At 32.5% G+C, this 22,888-nt stretch overlaps 1 protein-coding gene across 5 annotated transcripts in view; it reads left to right on the top strand.

Moving 5' to 3' along the window:
• The window catches only part of LOC142353355 (neurexin-1-like), a 218,456-nt gene that overhangs the window by 162,526 nt on the left and 33,042 nt on the right, over window positions 1-22,888 (top strand). For 4 of the 5 annotated variants that reach the window (XM_075405586.1, XM_075405587.1, XM_075405589.1 and 1 more), the window contains 3 exons: window positions 3,075-3,998; window positions 6,983-7,162; window positions 10,248-10,450. In XM_075405586.1, the coding sequence (XP_075261701.1) occupies window positions 3,075-3,998; window positions 6,983-7,162; window positions 10,248-10,450 (1,307 nt within the window). The remainder of the gene's footprint in view (window positions 1-3,074; window positions 3,999-6,982; window positions 7,163-10,247; window positions 10,451-22,888) is intronic. The other variant, XM_075405588.1, reaches the window with a different exon arrangement.

The raw sequence follows: 22,888 nt of genomic DNA, 5'->3' as shown, positions 1-22,888 counted from the left end.
AAATGTTTAAAATCTGACTACAAAGGTTTTGTTATAGCTTTCATCGAGATTTGAACTTTATTTTGATTTTCTGAACATTCTTGAAGTTTAACATTTCAAATTTCAACTTCTTTACATTGTGCTGTGATTCAAATTTATATATTGATTTATATATTATTGATTTATATATGACGTGGGATTCGTTTTTTTTTGGATTAGAAAACAATATTAAGTTGCCACCATTTTTAGATCCAGGATTTTGATTCTTAAATTGGCGACAGTAACTAGCAGAAATGTTATCAGTTAATATCGTTCTTGAAAGAAATCTAAATTAATCAATCTTTTTACTGCAAATCAGACACGCTGCAATTTTTTTTAAACTTGCAGTTCTGATCAGTCGACCAAGCAATAATTTTTTTGAACTTTGAACTTCATTTTGTATAAAAAACGAGTCACAACTGAAATGGACACATTTTAGCTTGATTACAAAGAATTTTTCTTTGCAGTTGAAATAATTTTCTTTAATATGGAGTAAGTTTTATCAGGAAAACTAATGAATACGTTATAAATCAACTTTTATATCAGATAAATCTGATTGAATTTTTTTATACGTGCGAAACGATTATTTTGCCTTGGAATTAGCGAAAGTTTTACAACAGACGAAGTTCAATCTTTCATTTTTTTAAAAAAATCAATTCAGCAGTCATCAAAACTTGGAAAAGGTTTTGAAATTAATGCAATTTGGACGTTGTTTCATTGGATCTTTTTTTGTACGCCAGACCAATTGATATTCTAGTTTGCTTTTTTGGTAATGATAGATGACTTAACTAATAGATTTCTTTGGTATTCATGCAACCAAATTTGGTATTTTAAGGAAGAAAGTGGCCTACAGTAATCGCGTAGGCGATAAACACTATCATTTTGGCTCATTTTTAGTATTAATTGTTATGATGACACGTCAGTTTGATGAAATGATGATCCAAAATATTAGGGAAAGAAGTAATTGAAGTGGTTGTTGTTTTTACTGCCTGTTTTGTACTATGCGAGTGAACCTTATTTGATTGAATTTTGGGGCGCCAACCTTACTATAATCAAAGCCATTCAAAACTGAAAGAGGGAGAAGGAAGACATAGAAAAAAAACTGAATGAACAAATTGTTTCAGTAATCACAAAATATCCAAAATTCACAAGAGAAAAAATATATCTTTGTTATTGTGTTATGATTGCCTCTTAATATTGCCAAGAACAAAAAGAACCGATCAGTGTTTATTGTTAAATAAATATTTTGTTATTTGTGAAGCATTGTTGTTTATTTTGTGATCAAATGTCTTTTCACGCTTCAGCAGTGAACTGATAGCTGTTTCAATTTGAGATATTTTCAGTTTGGGAAAAATATCACCGCCCTAACAAATTTTACATTTTCTCCTTTTGCGGTTATGTAAGCTAGCACACAAACAGATTGTGTATATACAAGTAAATCATATCTATTAGGGTGTGTGTATTCGTGTTTTGAAACAAACAATTTTCAGTCTACATACGTAAATATTGACAGTTTTGATTGTTTTGATCGGTACAACTTTGCTTTTCTTATACGGCGTCTTATTTCACAGATAAACAAACTTTCTAATCAAAAAATAGTCGTAAATTTCAGTGGTTTGTTTGAAAATAGGTTGTCCGTTTTTTGCAAGCTTTCTAGTTTATAAATAGATCTCCCAAAATTTCGCGCGTGGAATAATCCATCAATTAAAGATGTGATTTTTAGGATAATTTTGCGTCGTTTGTTTATTTTATTCACGTTTTTATAGCTAGATTTGTTTATTTCAGCTTTTCACTTTAATCACCACTATCAACCATAACAGTTAAATTGTTACCTTTTTTTCAAATGGCTCGTTCAATAACCTATCTTTGCTATTATTATTATTATTATTGTTAATATGTTGCGGACAAATTCACTTTCAAATTTCCTTTTTATTTTTTGTGATAAATGTTCCTTTTTGATTGAATTTGCGGGGAGCATTTTTGTTGCAGTTTTATGAGTTATAGCATTTGGCTATTGTTTGTTGTACTAAGGGTGTAGTTGTTATTGTTTAGTCCTTGTTATAAATTTGACCCCTCCCCTTTGAGACGTTCAAATTCACCGCCACATTTATTCGCGTGATCAAACTTGGTTATGGTCTTTTATGGCTCTGTTCCAACATTGTTGCTGTACTATTTCCACTATTTTTGAAGCCCACTTACTATGTCTTGTAAAATTATTTTTTATCCACCGCCTTCCTTTTGAAAAAGAAAGATTTCCTTGTTTTTTCCTCGTTTTACATTTTCCTTGTTATAGTGGCGTGATTACTGGTTACACTATGGTATTTAGTATTCACGTTATTGGTGCTACGATTACTAATTGTAGCATGATCAATTACTATCGATCAGCCGCTAGTCTGTTATTAGTAAAATATGGTATTGGTTATGGATATCCTACTTACCATAGATATACATTAACAGTTAAAGATACCTGTAAAATAGTGTTTGTGTACATTATGGTCGTTAGCGGTACCACTGTGGACATTGGCCATGGTTATTCCATCGAAGGGACGAAGCTGGAACCAGGCGGGAGTGGGAAGAATGTTGGGATAGTAGGGAAAAAGGAAGAACTGAGGGGGGAAGAGAATGATCGTCTGAACAAAAGGGAAAAGCATGACCGTATGACAGATGTTATCCTTAATGGATTGAGAATCCGAACAAACAAATTGATTACTTTTTATATCTGCCGATTTTTAGCAAAAATCATCCAACCGGTTGTGAACAGAATAGAAAGCAATGCTAAAAATTATTATTATTTTCTTCCTAACTTGACTAGAAGTGGCGCTGATATTAATTTGTTGTTGTTGTTGTTTACCGTGTTGTTTACTACTGTCCACCGCTTGTTTACCACAATCATAAACAGACTTGCCATGGTCCCATGCGGAAGAAAAGTGACCCTACCTACTCTATTACTAATCCTCTTTCTAAACCAGGCAGTTGTCAGCCAAGGACACAAAGAACTATGGGGTGAGTTATAACTATTATTACTAATACTAACCAGGGTTTTTCACATGTTTCAGTGCGCAATCTCGACATCAACCGAGGTCAGTTGACGACCATCCAAATCGGATCCGACAGTCTAGGAGTTCTCGGACCCCCTGAAACGTTCCAATCTTTTATTGGATATATTTCTCAATTCACGATAAACAATGATCGTGTTTTCGACATTATAAAGGAACCTTCTTCGTCCAGACTTTACATCAAAAATTCAGCCCGTTTCGGTCATTTTGGTCTTGGAGCGTCGCCCGATTCTCTCGTTTTTCCGACCCCAGATTCAATGTTCATAGTCAAACAACCCGCGTGGACGTCTAAAAAGTACAGGCTTATTTTGGAAATGGAGTTTAAACCCATAGAAAGAGATAAAGGCTTGCTTTACTTTTGTAATTTGACCCCCAAGACTATATCAAATAAAACAATACCTGAAAATCCGGTGCTCAACTTTCTTTCAATCGAAATTTGGCGAAATAATTTGCGAATTGTCTATCGACTGGACAATCTTCAGACAACAACTACCTCAACTTCATCGAAATCTGCTCTAAACCAATCATATTTATCACTCAACAACCAATCAGAAAGCCGCAAAGTTATATCAATTCCAATAAAAAAGCAGTGGAACGTTTTACAAGTTGAGGTGTTGCAGCAAAGCCCAAAACTGTCCTCCTTTATAGTTCGGCTCAACGGGGAGCCGAGAACAATAACAGCCGAATCGACGACAGATTTGTTCACGTCAAAGTCTACCGAGCAAAAAAGAGTTCACACTTTTGGGGGAATTCCGTACTGGCAGCCGAAGTCTAACAGTCACCCGAACTTTCTATCACCCTCGGGTTTTGTGGGTTGCGTTCGGTCCATTCATATCAACGGGAAGCTGATTGACCGAGACGAGATTGACAGCGAAATCGGGAGAATTGAGAGCGATTGTGTGATGGCCGAAATGCAATTCACGGGTTAACACTGAGAATTTGCCGGGCTTGATAAAAATTTCAAATTATTTTTGGTTATGAAAATTTCTTTAAAAAAGCATTTTTAATTTCCTAGTCAATTTCAACTTGCCCACCCTAGTCATACAATTGTTAGCGCCGCCGTTTTGAAATGAAAAAAAAACACTATAGGGAATAAGTGTTCGTTGTTTATTCATAGACTAGCTATTTATTGGTCCTTCTGGTTTCGAAACGACTGTAATTATCTATCAACGGAAAACGGATCTTTTCCGCTAGCACTCTTAATAAATTAGGCAACCCCACTTGTAAAGTTTCAACGCTATGAATTTGAAGGAGGTTTGAAATTAATACGTTCATAGTAATAACGCATTGATATAATGTATGCATCAACAAAAAACTTGTTATTATTAGCATTTTTCGGGTTACGGGCTGTGTAAAGTGCTCTGCTGATTTAATACTCTTGAATAGTCTTTCAAATATGGCTGTGGGTCTGTTACACCAGGCACGTAGATGAGAATAAAGAACCTTTTCAGAAGGGAGCCAAACATTTGTTTTTTTTTGGGGGGGGGGGTCTAAAATTTAGCTATATAGGATGGGGGGTGCTTGCGGAAAAGATGACAGAGAACTTTCGAATGGCAGAAAAAGAGTTTGTATTGCAGCTCGGTGTTCAAAAGTGTAGCATTCGAGAATTTGTGAAAAAATGTAAAATCAAATGCTGCGAATAAACTGAGCATTATCGCTCGGCTTACAAGATTTCAAAAAAATGGCACAAGAAGCCAATTGTGTTGTTAAATTGCTGTTATAATGATTAGCAAATTTAGCAAAAAATACTAAAACCGACAAAATTTTGATTTAAAAAAGTAACTTCAAATCCAATCGTAAACAAGCTAATGCATATGCTTTTTTGTTAACAACGTAAAATTTTTCAGATTCGTCTCTAAACATTTTTAATGAGTTTCGAAAATTTGGCAGTTTTTTTCAAAATCTACAAATACAGCGAACTTTGTGACCAACTTTTCTAATCTAGTTCAAAGGTCCGAAGAATCTAAAAACTTTAAATTGAAAACAGTTTTTTGATGTTTGGATTTGGTTCTCAGAGCAATTCAGCTCATTTCGAAGACCAGCTACAGATATGAAAAATCCCCGGGAAAACCAAACCTTGTTATCCTAGAACTTTCCTCTCATGGATCCTTAATGTCATAGACAAAAAAAGTTGTACAAAATTGGTAGGGTTACAACATTCCCATAAAGGAAAATTATATGGTTACAACTTTATCATAAAGGAGTTATTTGTTACGTATTAGATTAATTTTTGGCTGTTAACAAGCACTTAATTTTGTTTTTGCTTTATGAATTTTTCTGACTACAATTTTTCTATGAAAGAATGCAAAAAGGGTCACCTGAGGCGCAGATTTCAGTTTACAGTAGAATAACAAATTTTCGAAACATCTGGCAATTGTGATCTCTAAATCTTAGGCTGCGAAAAAAAATATTGTGAAGTTCTATGACTACAACTTTTCTATAAATACGGTATAACTGAAAAGTAACTTTTTCCAATTTCTTTCTTACTAATTTTTTGAAACATATTATTTGGGCTTTGTTTTAGCCGTGTTCATGATTTCTCTAAAATTTTGATAATCTACAACTTTCATCATATGAAAGTTCTAGGATTGCAACTTTTCATAGACAGCACAATAGGAAGTAGTATTTTTTAAATTATGAAGTCAACCCGGGTTGCCTCTCGAATGTACTATTTTACGATTCTCGATTTGCAGGTTATTTTCGTTTGGTTTTTTTGTGTTCGCTTGGTTTCACCAAGGCTAAATTCATCGCACAAAAAACTGTTTGCACCCAAAGCAATCAGCACAAATTGGGTCTTGAATAGAGTACTGCCCATCCCAAAGAAAGAGAAACATTTTTCTTTATGCATTCATACCAATTCAGCGCTGATTTGCTCTGGGGCCAACATCTGGGTGGTTGTGTGTTTTCTTCAAGATTTTTTGAGATCAATGTTTCAAATTCTATTAGCGGTTATTAGGTTCCCCCAATAATCTGCTTCCGAACAGCTATATTTCGAAATGTATTTTCTAATTTTATCTCGAAAATGAAAAAAAAAGGATGGCGAAGAAGTCCAAAAGCATAAACTTTATTCAAAATAAAATAATTTGCATATGGATGCCAAAAACCGCAAGGATATACTTTGAGAAAGAGCGTTGTGTTAAAAGGTTTGTGTTGGAGGTTTATCTTTTCTACTAGCCTGTCACTGAAATTTGCATCACACTTTTTTTTGAAAGATTGAGCAAATCTGTTACAGATTTCAAGAACTTCAAACCGTATTTATAGTTTTGTTCTACGTGTTTATCAATTTTAGAAAAGCAAAAATTGAACAAAAACTCTTGTTCATTATACATGAAATTTTTGTTAATGACTAAGTAGGATGGTCATCGGCCAGATAAACCAATCTTGAGCTTATTTGTCCTTAATGTGACATTTTTGTCGTAGTTTTGTAAAGTGTGATCTGTGATTAAAAACAGTTTACACGAAATTTGTCCATTCATTACACTGTAAAATATATAGACTGTAATGAAGCAGCGACATTTAGTTCAATCATTTTCTACAGCTTCTGTTTTTTTTATTCTATTGGTAAGAAAACTATTCATTGCAGAAATATTCATTGAAACGGAATCTTTGTCGATACTTCAGAATTTTGAGATCGAAAACTTCAACTGTAATATTAGCATGCTTGATAAAAACTGATAATCTTATTGTTTCGCCGATCTACTTTCAAATTAATTTTTCAAAATTTACAAGTAATTGCTCAAACATTTCGCTGATGATCACATCTCTGGGCTTTTTTTGCTTTGCATACAAAACCCTCTGTAAAAATTTTTATTACACAAAAAATAGTCATCATAATTATCATATACAAATTTTATTGTTTTCATGATTCTTTTTAGCAGCAGCTATACTAAACGGGGGTCCTTTTTCAGGGCACAAGAACAACCTGTGCGGTGGGCGAAAGTGTTTAAACAGGGGAGTCTGTTCAACTGTTCACTCGGAAAATGGAGTTCGGATTGGGGGAGGAGGGGGAGGGCGAACGAGATCACGAGGAGACGAAGAATATTGTGACTGTTCTCTCACTACCTTCAGAGGCGCCGAATGCTCTATAGGTTAGCCCAAAAAAACTCGGAATTAAACAAAATTGATGCACATATCCTAGACAATTAACACCTTTGACAAACGTTAGAAGGTTAACGAAGAACAAGCAAATGTAAATTGTGCGTATGACAAAGCTTTACATAGCTTGACAAGAAGCTCTACTTGTTCAACATATACTTAGCTAGAGAGAGATGAAGCCTCGAGGAACAAGAAAGAATTAGAGAGTGGGTTATAAGAGATGTCCAAGATCGAGAGCTTAAGACCAAGAAGGTGGTGAAGTGGGTAGCACCCTAGGCCTGCAAAGAAGAGACGTTGACTGGAACCCAATACCAGTCCATTTATGCAATTGCTGCACCTCTTAGACCCCTTGACAACATTATTTAAAAAGATTAAATTATCTTTACAAGAAATTTATATGCGACACTGTTTCATTAACTATATGAGAAATTATTTCAATTATATTACAAAACAAATATTAAGAATATTGATAAGAGAGCAACAATCGCTGAACAACCGTGCAAAAAATCGTGCATAAAAACACTAAAATTACAATATTTTTGACATAAAACTGAAAAAAAAACATTTAAGTTGTTTTTTATTGTTCGATTTGCCTATTGAACTTTCTAACGTACATCGCACTTTCTAGTTCAATTTTAATGACTTTAAATCACAGAAGAAGATGCCAATTGAAAGAATGTGAAACACGATATATACACAAAGCGACACAAAACAAATCAGATATAATAATAATAATAATAATAATAATAATAATAATAATAATAATAATAATAATAATAATAATAATAATAATAATAATAATAATAATAATAATAATAGTAATAATAATAATAATAATAATAATAATAATAATAATAATAATAATAATAATAATAATAATAATAATAATAATAATAATAATAATAATAATAATAATAATAATAATAATAATAATAATAATAATAATAATAATAATAATAATAATAATAATAATAGTAATAATAATAATAATAATAATAATAATAATAATAATAATAATAATAATAATAATAATAATAATAATAATAATAGTAAAATGTTTTCAAGTAAGTTGGCATTTCTGTACAAACCAGGCCACACAAAATCGCCACTTACTTTATACCACATCGAAAGGGCCGATGACCCTAATCAATTGATACCGGTAACAGTACTAAGTAACATTTTAAAAAAAGAAAAACAGACTTATAGTTCGACATAGGTCCTGCTTGTTGGCTTCTCTGGATTTGCGAGCAACCTATGAATTTCTTAAAATTTAACTTTTCAATACCTTTTGATTATATTAAGCTGTATTATCACGGCAAAATTGAGTATGTCCTATTTGATATTATATAAACAAGGATCAAAATCAAAAGTTGTCTACAAAGTTAAAATTTTTAGGTCTATAAATTTTTGAGAATCTTTTGTTGAAGATATTTTTGCGTTCACTTGAAAGATTATTATTACTCAAATTTTATAAAGCGCACTGAATATGAGATAAATGATACAGAACAAACAGAAATTGATTTTTTCCAGTTTTTTTAGTCAAAAAATATGCTTGTTACTGGTCTTGGCTTAAAACTAAACAAGATCATTAATGGTCAAAATGTTATAAAAAATTTAAAAATGTACCTGAAACAACAAAAACCATCGGACTTCTGTTTAGTTAAGCTTTCAAGTTATTCGAAAACTAATCAATTACCCCTTATGAGAAATCCGAATTCGAATTAACAGAAAACATATTCTCTTAGGAAAAGCCCAAAAACTAATTAGTTTTCAACTTTCTCCATTATATTTTTCCTGATGCTCAAAGAGCGTTAATTGCTATATTGGTTTTACAATGTGTCGCGTATTGCCTAACAAATTAACGTATATGAAATACTATAGGAGTCCTCATAATCATTTTCTTTTGAAAAACAGGTCAAACTTGTTATTAGAGTAAATGAAGTCCCCAAAGTTACACTAAATATACGCTAGACAAGACAATCATGTACTCCAATAACTAAAGTACTTAATTTGGATAAGGTTTAAACAAATTGATCAAGTTTTGGATAATTGTAACAAAATTAAAAACTAAATGTAAGAATTTTTCCTGAGTTGTATTTTGTAACTTTTAGTTTTTGATGATTGATTACTCTTGTTGAAGATTAAACTGCGGGGAAAAGTTCAAACATTAATAAACATTAAGTTTTTTACGAAATAAATGAGAAAGCATATGTTTTCACATCTAATATAAATATATCTAATTTAGGGTTCTGAAATTTCAAGCTAATTTTACTACATTTAAGTAAATCGAATTCAACATCCCGGAGGTTGGTGGCAGAGCAAATCAGCGCTGAATCAGTCTAAAGACATTCTGTTTTTTAGCATGGCCAGTACTCTGTTCATGTCACTATTTACGCTGGCCAGTCTGATTTTTGAGTAAAATTTACTTCATGAAAAATAATATGCTCAGCTTAACACCCTCCAACAAGGTTTGCTTTATATGCGATCCGAACCTCCGCGTGGGTACTTGTAACATTTAATTTGAGAAGCAAGTCGTAACCAATAGGCTAAATGGGCCTTGTAGTAAAAGCCTACAAACCAGCTTAAATATATAGTGTGTATAATACTATAGTAATTACTAGTTATAAGCTACAAAAGTATGACATTACTCTGCTCAGACTTAGTTTTGGGGTATGAGTAATTTTCAGACCATACAGAATAAGTTTAGTCTGGGCGAACTCTATGACCTCAATTTAATCATAATGAAGAACTACTGCACATAAGGAAATTTAAAATATTCTGGAGATACAATGTTTCAGAACTGAATTAAGTTTTTACTCTTGAAATGTGCTCTGGTTCAGCGCTGAAAAGCTCTGCGACTCAAGTCCGGGATTGCAACAAAAATATTTGTCTGCTTCGAGTTATTTGTTCATAATGAAAAAAAATTGTTTTTCTCAAAATAAACAAAATTACTTCAGATGTATGCTGAAACAGAACTAAAAGAGTCGTTTTTACAATTATCTTTGAGGTGTCTGTTAGATATGCATTTGGAAATTTTTAATATAACTATATTATTATTATTATATTGTTTTATTTCAGACGAGGCCATTTTCGAGTTCAAATCAGGTCTGGTCGAGTTCAGCTACCCCTCCCACATGAAGAAGGATAAGGAGAGATGGCAGAGGGAGTATGTGAAGGAGACTGAGGACACTCTGGCCTTCTCATTCTCAACTGAGATGCCAGACTGTGCGATCCTGTTCGTGTACTCGGGATCTTCTTCAGAGTATATCAAAATATCATTGGTGAGTTTATAACCGAGTCAAAAAAGAAATTTAATCTTGTTATATTGCTTTTTTTGCAACAAGTAAATAAAAATTATAACATATGGTTAAATATACTTGAAACAAACAATACTTCAAATAATTCAAGCAAACTTATAAACAGTTATCAATTTTCTTAAGAAATCACATTATGCAATTTTCTTCTGGTTGTTTTCTTCCTAAAAATAAAAATAGCCAAGAAAAAAAAAGAATTTTATCATGCTGTGAGAGCAAGAAATCATGCAACTTTAAAATAATTTCATTTTTTGCCAACCGAAGCCAACTGAGATGCCAGACTCGAGCGGTCTTAATTCTTTACTTCGATTTTCAATTGGTCATATCTAATTATATGCAGTCATGAAACGAAAACCTAACACAGTATCTCGCTACTCAGCAAAAGACGACACTCGACCAAAAGTGTTATGAACCCTGGCCGAGATTGTTTGAAGACTCTTGATCAATCGACCAAAAGACGTCTTTTCGTCTTTGAGTGGGGCACTCAACCGTTGTTTCAACATGATTGGGTTCTTGAGTTTCTAATGAGTCTTTTTGTATTGCGACTTCTAAACCTGGGTAGATTAATGAATGAAGATTATTTTTTTGAAGAAGGTAAAAAATTAGTGTAATTTTTTTTATAGTTAAAGCATTGGTGTAATTTTTTTAGTTGTTTCCGCTGTTTGCAATTTCCATTAATTAGAGTCTCGTTGTAGATTGGCCAACTAATTGAGTGCAATTTGTATTTCACCGTTTTATTCAATTCTTCAAACAAAAATTTCCTCAGTTGTCGCCTAAATTCTGGAGTCTATTGATTAATGGGGTCTTTCCCATTATAGCCCCCCCAGATGAAATTATTGCCCCCATTATGGTATAATTACTATGTTTGGGGGGGGTATAGGTTATGTGACCACTAAGCTGAGGGGGGCTATAATGGGAAAGACCCGATTAATGCAGCCTGGAAAAACAGACAACGCTGATATCGAATTATTGGAGCCTGTTTACAGAACCAATTTTACACAGCGCTGTTGGTTGTATTGTCCTTTTATTAAAAAATTTTATAAACTTCGTTTTGTCATGTTGGTATCTAGTATTCCAACATAATCGACTTAGGTTTTTCTTGGCACGCCTGTTTGTAAAACTAGTGAGAAATATAAGCTGAAAGATCACAAACCATCATTATCAGGTGAAAATGATGTTGGAAGGTGAAAATGATGTTGTTCAATTTGCGGATGACACTAGTATTATATGCAAATTTGAACGTAATGAAAACATTCCCCAAAAAATTGAAAAAATATTAGAACAAACAGACAAATACCTGACAGAGAATCAATTCACTTTAAATGCCGATAAAACAGAGATGTTATTCTTTACAAATCATACTAATCCGTATCCAGAGTTTTCTTTTAAAAGCGAAGTTATCAAACCAGCTCATGCATGTCGTTATGTGGGAGTACAAATTGATTCAAACCTAACCTTTGAAAATCACCTGAATTCAGTTTTAAGCAAAATGGCTGATGCAATTCGTTCTTTGTATCTTGTAAGAAATGAAATACCTTTGAAAGTAAGAATTGATGTTTTCAAGTCAGTTGTACTCTCTCATCTTTCTTTCAGTGGAGTATTCCTTCGAACTCTTACAGTGAAAAACATAAGCCGCATAAACAGGCAAATTAACTGGGGAATAAAAGTTTGTTATTTTCGTCAAAAATTTGACCACTTCATTGATCTTCTCATTAAGGATCGTATCCTGCCAGCCGAAATATTTATCTCAAAAGTTAGCCTAGTGAAGCAACAAACAGATATAAAACAATGGGAAACATCCGAAAATTTTAAAATGTTTACTAGTCGCCATAACGCTAGACAGAACAAGAGACCAAATCAAATTATTATAAAAAAGAAAACGAAGTGGAGTAACAAATCTTTTATCTTGAACAGCGTTCAAAAATGGAACAAATTCCCCGCTTCGATAAGAACTTTTTACAGTAGAACTTGCTTTAAAAATTTTTTAACCAAGTTTTTGCTCGATCAACACAAGAAAGTACCCGTTAATAGACAAATAGGAGCCTTCAAATCCTATTTTTACCTATGAAAACGAACAGACACAATTTGAAGATTATTATAATAATAACAATGCTGATTAATTTATTTAACATTTTAGAGCATGTAGATATCTAACCTTAGGTTTATAGTCTGATTAATTTTCATGTTTCAAAAAAACAGCTTGATGATTTAGATATATCTTTATCTTGATTTATATGCCTTGATGATTTAGATTGATGTTAAATAATTAATTTCTTTTCTCATTTCATTTAACCATTTTAATTCTGTGCTAAAACTTGATTTTATGTTGACTTTTTTCTTTACCACAGTTTTACCACAAAGAAAACCGAACGCTGTTCACACTTGTAAACTGAACCCGCACGTGCTATTTTAATTAAAATCAATCTGTTCATTCTTCCATCTCGAATTAGTAGCACAGTTTCTATCCTCCGCTAAGTGAATTATAGATTCAGCTAACTCAAGTCAGGACCGAAATCGCACCGTGATTCACTATCTAAGTTTTGGAAGTGTGATTCGCATTGCGAATACCTATGCGAACTAATGAAACACTCACTCTCAACAACATCGCAGAACCTTTAACTCAGTTGTTTTGCTGTAAATTTTTCCGCTACTCTTAAACTGACAGTTTGATGTCAATTTTTGTTTAAATTGTGCTCCTGCGAAACCAATTTTTGATTCTATCATGAGTTGTTCAACATATTTCTGCTTAGCCTTGAGTGAATTTTGGTAGGAATCAAAAGACATCTTTTTTATTTCATAACAGTTAAACGAGACGTTAAACACAGTGATTGCAGGAAACCGATCATAAAACTGAATAAAATACAAAAAAAATATTGGCTTTAACTTTTCCCAAGTATTTGCTATCTTTTTTGGCATTTTTTCATCGGGTCCTCACTTGAATAATTTCTGAACAGCCATATTGATTTTTCCAAATTTTTTAATATTCATTTTTAAATTACTCTTCTGCTGCAGAAGTTGTGAATGCAATTTGTAAAGTGATGTTCATTTTTCGAAAGCTGAATAATAATTCCATTAAAGTTATCAAAACTTTGATACCAAAGTTCTTTTTCTAAATCTCTACTGCAGACACATTCCACAACCACCACGAAAATCAGAAAAGCAGACACACTCCACAATCACCACGAAAATCAGAACAACCACCACGAAAATCAGAACAAACCAAGAAAATCAAAACTTATCATGGTTTGCAAAATTTAATAAAAACATATAAATTTGTAAATATTAAAATTAAATGTGCGGAAAGTTCTTTTTTCAGTTTTTTGAGCGATTTGTTTACTTATCTGGTAACGCTCAAAAATTGTCTAAATTTGGTTTTCTAGCAAAAAACTGAAAGTTTTTGGTAGCGCAACAATAAGTATTGAAACGATTTGTTAACAATGTAACCTTTTCATAATTTTTTTTGTAAATTATTCTCTCTCTCTCTCTCTCTCTCTCTCTCTCTCTCTCTCTGTCTATATTTATCTGGTTCCCAGTTCTCAAAAATTGATTTGCTTAAACTCAGTTTTCTCAATGCGTGTTTATTGGCAGGTACAATTTTTTCTTTAAGATGTTCAAGGGTGATGAAATTACAAAAATTGGTTAAATTTGGTACAAAAGAGTTGGTCATTTTGGTGTTTTTTGTTCCGAACCCTCTTGAGGGGGGAGGAACTATATACCCAAATGGGTTTTTTTGTTCAGTCAATTTTAGCCGATCGATATAATCATTGTAGAGAGTTGTGAGTGGTATCATTAGAAAGCCCGTCCAGCGTAGAATATGGAAACAAAAAGATTTTTTCAATTTTCGCTTTCTATAGGGAGTTATCGAGGTTTAACGTTTTTTGAATATTAGACGTATTTCAGCTGTTTTATTCATATTTTTACCAAATTTTTGCCAATTTTGATCAAACTTTCGTCAGTTTTGCTAAAATATGTTAAAATGATTAACTGTAGTGTGTTATAGATTTTATCTCTAGATTTTTTCGTCAGAACTTTTTTTCGTCAAAAATGGGACCAAAATTGCTTTTTTTCGCCCACTTGCTTCAAATTTATTGGAAGAAGACACCCTGAAACTCCGACCAGACTCTTTTTAAGCTGATAAAATGACTAGTTGTACTCCCGCTGCTTTTAAGGGTCTTCAGGAATTATAATTTTGCCAATTTTCTGCAAATTCATAATCGATAATTTTACAAAATGCATTATTTATTTTTGACAAACTGAAAAATTTATATTGAATTGATCTATTTCGCGACCATTTCAACAATTATGTGTTTTGCTAGACGCTCAGCATCATCTGGGCTGATCTTGGTCTCACTATGGATCCTTATGATAAATTTTTTAAAGATTTTAATGGGGCGCGACCTTTTTTTCAAAATATTTCCGCTATGTAAATGTTTTTTTTTGTAGATTAAGGACAAGAATATCAAATTAGGGCTCAAATAATGACGGAAACTATTTACAATAAACGATACGCAACGAGATTATATTATTATTTTAGAGTCAAGCTCATGGTTTTTATGGCTCTGACCAATTGTATTCGTAAAAGTTTTATGAACTTCTTACGTTTTGCTTTCATTTCCTTTAATTTTCGTAGCCCAATGACTTGGTGTCCTCAATCAAAGATCCAGCTAGTTTTTAGAAGGTATAAAAGAACCTAGAGATTTTTCTCAGTTGTTATCTAATGTCTGTTATTATTTTGAATATAATTCTTTTGAGAAAATATCGATTATTTTTTCAAAATTGCCATTATTTTATCTTATTTCTCTCAACTTCGGGCGTAGTCTCATTAAAAACAGGCGGAAATTGAGTTCCTGTAAGTTTTTAATCAATGTTGGTAACAGTTTTATTTTAAACTTATGGTTTCTTTATTTTGGTACTACCCGTTTACAGTTTTCCTTTATTTTTGATCATAACTGCATATTTTGTGAGTTCATTTTGTTTCGTTGTCAAATTATCAAATTTTTGAAAAGTGCAATTAAAGGAAGGCCTTGTAGTGAAAATGCACAACGTAGGAAAAAGGCGTATCAGGATATGTTGATTGCTTTTGTTGAATAGTTTATTCTTTTTGGGCTGAGACACAGTTCTCTCGCGAAACTTTGTGGGTTTTTTTTTATTTTGCCTGTTTGTCTTTCTTTTCGATTTTGTGCACCATACCCCACAACGATAGATCTTAATTGCTTCCGCTTGATGTATAACTTAACCTAATTAAAGATTTCAAATTATAGCTGTTTGTTCTAATGACTTTCAAATCAAATTTAAAAAATATTTATATTTTTCATCTGTCTCCTTTCTGCTTTTATTTTCGTCGCCATGTAAATCAATCTCACTTATTAGAAGTCTCTATTTTTTTGTTGATTCACACACTTTTTTGGTGATCGGTTATACGTTGTGGCTGATTGCTTCGACCATTTAGTTTCATAAGAAGTTTTCGAGATTTCTAACACTGTTCAATTTTTGGGTTTCTTTGTTGTCATGTCTAAGTAGTCCTCTTATAAGAAAGACTCGTTGATATTAGGATGAAGACAAAATGATCATCTACAGTTCCTGCAGGTATCATCTTATAATTATAGTGCCTTGAATAGTGTCATGTCAAATTGTTTGAAGTTTTGGCTTCTTCATGTATTTTTTGTGAGCTCCTGACCCAGTCTCATTATTAGGAGGCCCAATTGGCTCCCTGAGGTGTTGAAGCTTCTTTTGTCGCTTTTTTTGTAATCATAAGTCTGTTATCTTTTTTGAAAAAATTTCTTTTCAAAAATAAATTTGAATATTTGAGCTTCTTCTTGATTAATTAGTTTTTCGGTCGATTTATAGATCAGTCTCTGTAAACACAGTTCAAAACCCGTTTCAAGTGAGCTATACCTCAATCTTTATAACGGTTTTATTTTCAAACCTTGGTTTCTCGGCTTTGTTACTACTGTTACTACGAGATTTCATAGAATGAATTCTTGAAATGATTTTATATTTGTACTTTTCAATAGATTTTTGGTTTTTTGGTTTCTTTTTAAATTATAACAAAAATCGTTGATCCCATTGGCTTTGAAGTTTTGAGCAGTGCAACTTTGGCTAATGACATGTCTCAATTATTTCCTATGTAGGTATAAATCAAAATTTTAGTGATTTCATTTGATAACTAATGACATTAATAACTGTGAAATTAATTGTTTTCAAAAATGGAAAAGTATTTTTCAACTCCGCACCTATTTGTTTTTTTCCGACCTGTTAATAGGTCGCATTGGAGACAGGTCTCATATCTTTTCTAATGAAGTATAGGTTAAATTTTTGTTATTGTTTTCATCTGATGCGAGTTTGATTTTGTTATGATTTTTTTATTATAGACATCGAGTTTTGGTCGTAAATAATGGTTGGTGTTTGATTTTTATCATTGTCCTTACTAGTAGTCCTATCATCAACAACTTTCATCGGCCCTCTAGCATGGCATTATCGCATTTCATTGGATGTTTATTCAACGATGTGTATGTTTTTGAAAGTTTTCTATCTCTTCATCATTTGGTAGCCAATTAAGTAAAGAATATTGATGAGCAGAGTCGGAACATTATGTGCTTACGCACATTACCGAGCCTCCTTGTCTATATTTCAGTGCTTTTTGATGCGAAATATTGAGCAAAATATGACTTCAAAATTTGGATTTTTGAAAAATTTTGAAGTAGCTTCTGGCATTGAATTTTAATAAAAATACAGTCTTGAGAATGGTTGCTTTTTCTCTTTAACCACCTGCTTTTTTTGTTTTTAAAATTTTCGGTTCGTCAGGAGCTTGAAAGTTCACTTGACTTCATCAGCTGCTTAGAATTCTTTGAAATAGTTGATTGAGCTTTTTCAATTTCTTCTGGAATTGCTATGCTACGTTTAGTCTGAGCTGTGCTAATCATTTTTCCTTGTTTTTGTGTGACAAGACTTATAACAATGACGAACAACACAAAGGTATTCAAATGACTTCGGATCCAAATTTTTTCCTACAATTTCCAGTTTCATGAACTTAATAAAATAACCATGAAGCAGAAAGGACAAAAAGTGCAAAAAATTATCGAAAAGTTACTAACTTTGAACCAGAATTTTGTCTACTTTAATCCTATTTATATTCTGAAAGAAAAATTGAATTGTTGAAATGTATAATAAACTGGTCATTTAATTAAAAAAAACAAGGCCATTCTCAAGCAAAAAGAACCACTTAAGCTCCAATAGCTTTCAATGATAAAACCTACAACGCATCTTAAATCACTATATGTAGGAAAGTTGCAATAACAGTGAAGAAAAAGAGTACCAAAAAAAACTCAATGAAATTTTGCAACTCAACCATTGTCCATTGTTGTTCATGCCATTTTTACAAGTTACATTCTTTATTGCTTCTTCTTTTGGTTACTATGTAAAAAATAGCACGTGCGGCTGGGGGCGTAAAAATTTAAGCCCACTAGGTTGCGTGGGGGGGGGGGGGGGGGGGGCAAACATAATAGATCCGAACTTTCTGTGCCACGCACAGGCTTGCAGGAGCCGTCTTGTTTTATAACTTATTGAATTATCTGTCCGACCCGGACCTTAGTAGCAAGTGCATTTTTTCACGTTCATTAGCACTGCTTTCCTTACTTACGCTCATTTTCACTTTTGGGTCGCAGCTGTTTTTGAATAATATTCTGTATTCAAATTGAGCAACACATTAATATCCTCTCGTAATAACTTACCCCCGCGTGCTATCACTACCATTTTTCTTACAAATTTATCCTTTTGTTATTTTTATACCACACCGCCAGTGTTAAAACTTTCAAATTTGCCCTACTTTTCCCATAAACAGATAAGACACTTTTCCCCAATTTCTCTCAATTTTTCACTTCTGATTAAAAAGTAACCATACCTCCGTTTGTGTCTGAAGGCGATAAGTTTATAAAAGTTTTCTCACTTTTTGTTCCCTTTTCAACCTCCGAAAGTAGGCCGATACGTCACTGCTTTGTATATCTACTTCAATGTATTTCAAGGTCTGTTGCTTTTTCACTCCCCTGGGAAAAACCCTCCAAAAGTTATCCGCGCTTTTAAATTAGCAAAAATTTGCTAAACTGTTGTTGAGCTAATGACTCCTTAGGAATTATTCATCAAAAACATACACAACGTGCATGGACTGCGAATGATTACAGAAAATCATAACCAATATCAAAAGCTTCGCTTTTTCAAAACAAGGTTAAGGATGTTATTTGTATTTATAAATAAGTGTTAAATTTGCCGCTTGGAAAGCTTTAATGGCTTTATAAAATTTACTCTGTTTCATCGATTAGGATTTTATTTGAAGTCGCGGCATTAAATAAACCACACTAGGTTGTCTCAATTTTTATGTTGACAGATGATAAAGGCTTGATTAAAAGTAAACACTCGTTTTTCAGGCATCAACGCCTTTTATTAAGGATAGTCTGTGCAAGAATGCAAAAAATTGTCTGCGTTCGTGCATGCATGCCTAAACATGCCTGAAATTTTTTAGTTCATTTTTTCAAATAAAGCAAGTAAATTTGCATTGCGGCAATCCTGGAGTTGCGATAGTGAAGAAATGGGCTTCAAATTGCATTTACAATTTTTTGTGAACATGTAACTGGTTCTCTGGTTGTGTGCGCATCTAAATTTTTTTCTGATTTTTGCAATTAAAGTTTGCACGCTCCTATTTAAAAAATTGTAGATAAAATCAAAAATTACAACTAAATTCTTTTTTGCATTCCATCTTTATATTCCACAAACTAAACACAGCTCACATAATGTGTTCGGCGTTTTCTTTATCGCCTCTAGAAAACAAAAAAAACTAGACCCAAAGTTGTGCTATTTTTTGGATTTTTGATTACAACACTAGGGCTTCAAGAATTTGTTGAATCGAAAGCCTTGGCCGATAATGATATGAAAACCCAGCTATCAAAGAATTTTTGAGGTTCAACGATTTTGTGGCATTTTTATTACTTGTCTTTTAGTGTGTTCGGATATAGGATAGTTTACACCAAATTTCCTGGAAAACTAAAAAAAGTCTTCAACTAAGGATTGCGCCGTGAAAAAAAACTTCTTCATCCATGTTTCTTCATCCATGGCGTAGCCAAAGATTTCCTTATTTTTTCCAATTTTGTTGAGTTTGCGAAGGCAGCTCTCATATCAATGAAAGAGACAAAGAAAAGTTTTACACCACCGAGCTGGTTTCAGTGGTTACCAATCTGTCTGGATAATACGGTTTTGTTTTTATCTTTTGTTAATTCAACGTTAGCAAGCCTCTCTATTGGTTTCAAAACACCAAAGGGTCACTAAAGAAGGCTTCATCAATGCCAACAAAAAATTGTTTTTGCAACTTTTATATTTTTTTTCCTTACTCAGGAGCTTCGATCCTTAGACCGAAACATTGAGAATATCACAGTCAATTCTTTTCAAGTCAAAGTTAGGTTAAACTGCAGAGTCACTGAAAGGATTTACAGAGACAAGAGAGAGTAGGAAACCATATAACGTTCAAAGAATTGCGTTTCAATGGGCCCTATTTGTCAATGAAATAGTCAATTGGCAAGTTTCACTGTCTGAGCTGATACTTTCTCAAGCTTCACATAATCTGCCAGTCACGTGGTTTTACAAGTTAAAATTGCACCTTTGATTGGCCATAGATGAGGAAATTGACAGAATGTGAAATGTTTTTCACATGGTCACCTTTTGAGATTAAAATTGGCATCATAGGTTGTGTTTAAATTGAGCAGAACAGTTGTCGAGTATACTGTACCAACAAATGAATTAATTGCGAACCAAATATAGAGGAATTGATGCATACTGGTAATATATTTCATAAATTGTACGTGAGTCGCAAAACTGATTTTGTGATTGTACAATTAGTCCGAGTTTGAGTTTTTGCTTGGCTCCATGTATTATATTAACGTAATAATAATAGTTACTAAATATGTTTACAAGAATGAACAAATCGAATTGGTTTTGATTAGAAATAATCATTGAATTTTACTTGTCAATCTATTCTCACTACTGTCTAATTTTCTTTTGATTGCGTTTGTTTATTCTGTAAGCTTAGCTCCAACATTGTTCACGAAATCAAATTCACAGAAACTAACAGTTTCTTTATCTAAAATCAACCTTAAAATCAGTTGTCGTCAATTTTCCTATCTAAAAATTTTGAAAAAAATATTGCAAGTTGATCAACAAAACTGGTTCTGCAGTCCAGAGTATAGCTTGCTTGAGAAAAAAAATGGGCTCTACTTAATCCTGTTTGTGAAAAAAAATTCCTCGATCTATTTGCGTAAATGGGACTATTCTAGGGATGGTTTGAAGAACTGTTCTTAACTAATTCATGCACTTGAAAAACATTTCACTCGGCCTGTGATCAAAAAGGCTCGATCCATGAATATGAATTGCCGCGAACTTGACAAGGATCCGCATCTATGTGTTTAAAGTCAATATTTATACCCCACCGACCGGACATACTAAGTCTTCGTATTAAGTCGAGGCCTCGATTAGGGTTCTACTAGCAATAATGATTGTTGTACTGTTGAACTATCATTGGTTTTTGCCCGGTGTTCTCTTTTCCTTTAAGTTCTGACAATTTTCTGCAGGAATATGCAATACGTATACCCTGTGCAACTTAGTTTAAGTAGTTCCCTCTTGATCGAGTTAAGTTGAATTCATTAGCAGCCTCTGTTAGATTTACATCTGCACTTTTTCTTAATTTCCTAAATGTAGCCGGTCGTACAATTCGTTGCAGCAAAAAAATTTTTCTTGATCAAAATTTACTTAGACAAAACAAAGATTGAGACTGAATTAATCGTTTTTAGCTAAGTAAAGTGTTATAATGTGACGTCGCGGAGCTAAAAAAAATATGGCGCAATCTTTATTGTTATAATTTTGTTGTCAATTTTTTTCTTGCTGTTTCTTAGTTTTCGTCATTCATTTGCCCAGTAAAAACCTTATTCCCCTCTCTGCTTGAGATTCAGTTTCTTCCGAGTCCAAAGACGGAACTCTTAAATGTTTATAGCCTTTCTGATTGATTTTGTCACTCAAGTCGATAAGAAAGCGGGCAAATTTCCTCTCCCTTTTCCTCTTTTTAGGAAATCACTGTCAGCCCGATCCATAAAAACGTTACGTTTACCTAAATGCCACCATTTCCTATAACAAACTTAAATTGTACTGCAAGCTTTAAGTATTTCACCATGAATCCTTCATTCAAATTCATTCACAATTTGAGTGTTTTTTCACGTTTCCTAACTTTGAAATGCTTTAAATGGAATTTGAGAACTTTGGTGTTAAGTTACTTGTAGTCTGAAAGGATGAGATAGGAATAAATGTTGAAATGCTGAATTAGGACAGGACTTTATAAAGATTTTTCCTCGTAGTTTTAAGGATATTTATTATTAGTATTTTCATACAGCTATTTAAGGATTTAAAGATATGCAGAAAACTTGCTTTGCCGAATAACTGATTACTCATTAGCGTCAATTATTCTCAAAAACAAATAAAAAAAGTTTTCATCTGAGACTCAAAATGGCATTCTAGTAGGATATTTTGCATTTTTAAGCAGCTCAGAAAATAAATATTTATTTCATTGATTAAAACTTTTGCATTACTGACGCGAGATTGTCTGCGTCTAAATAGACTAAATAGACAAATTTGTTTAAATAGACTATCAAACGAGGGCATTTTGTCTTTATTTTATGTGCCATGAAGCCTCTGAAAAGAAAAAAAAAGTTTTGCATATTTTCCGTAAGACATGATTATTTACATTTTTGTGCTATAAGTTCTCACTTGCTTTTCTTATTTTCTTCTTGCAAAATCTTTTAACATCCGAGGGTGAGCTTAAAAAAATCTCTCTGGCTTCTATAGGAAAGTTTAATTTTTTGTTGTTTTTTTCATGAACGCACTCTTTTCAGAAAAAAAATTTCTACAGGAGCATGTTCCATTGAAAATCTAACTGTATCTGATTGTTATATTGCTGAGTGACAAAAAATTCAATAATTGAATTTGATTTTTTTTCAAATTCTCTCATTTAAAGTCTTTAATCAAATTTCTTGACCCAATTTTTGCCTGGTTATATATATATATATATATATATATATATATATATATATATATATATTACACACGTATATATCACCAAATTCGATCACCAAAAGCGGTATGCCCGCTCACAGTCTTATGCCAAAACCGAATTGATCGCGTTGGATATATTTATATATATATATATATATATATATATATATATATATATATGTATATATATATATATATATTTAAATATATAATATATATATATATATATGAAAAGGTATATATATATATATATATATATATATATATATATGTATACATGTTTATATATATTCGAGTTCGACCACCAAAAGCGGTACGCCCGCG

The sequence above is a fragment of the Convolutriloba macropyga genome, chromosome 14 (assembly GCF_964194025.1).
Source record: "Convolutriloba macropyga chromosome 14, txConMacr16.3, whole genome shotgun sequence".
In the NCBI taxonomy this organism is placed as follows: Eukaryota; Metazoa; Xenacoelomorpha; order Acoela; family Convolutidae; genus Convolutriloba; species Convolutriloba macropyga.
This window is presented reverse-complemented; position numbering and strand designations above follow the sequence as displayed.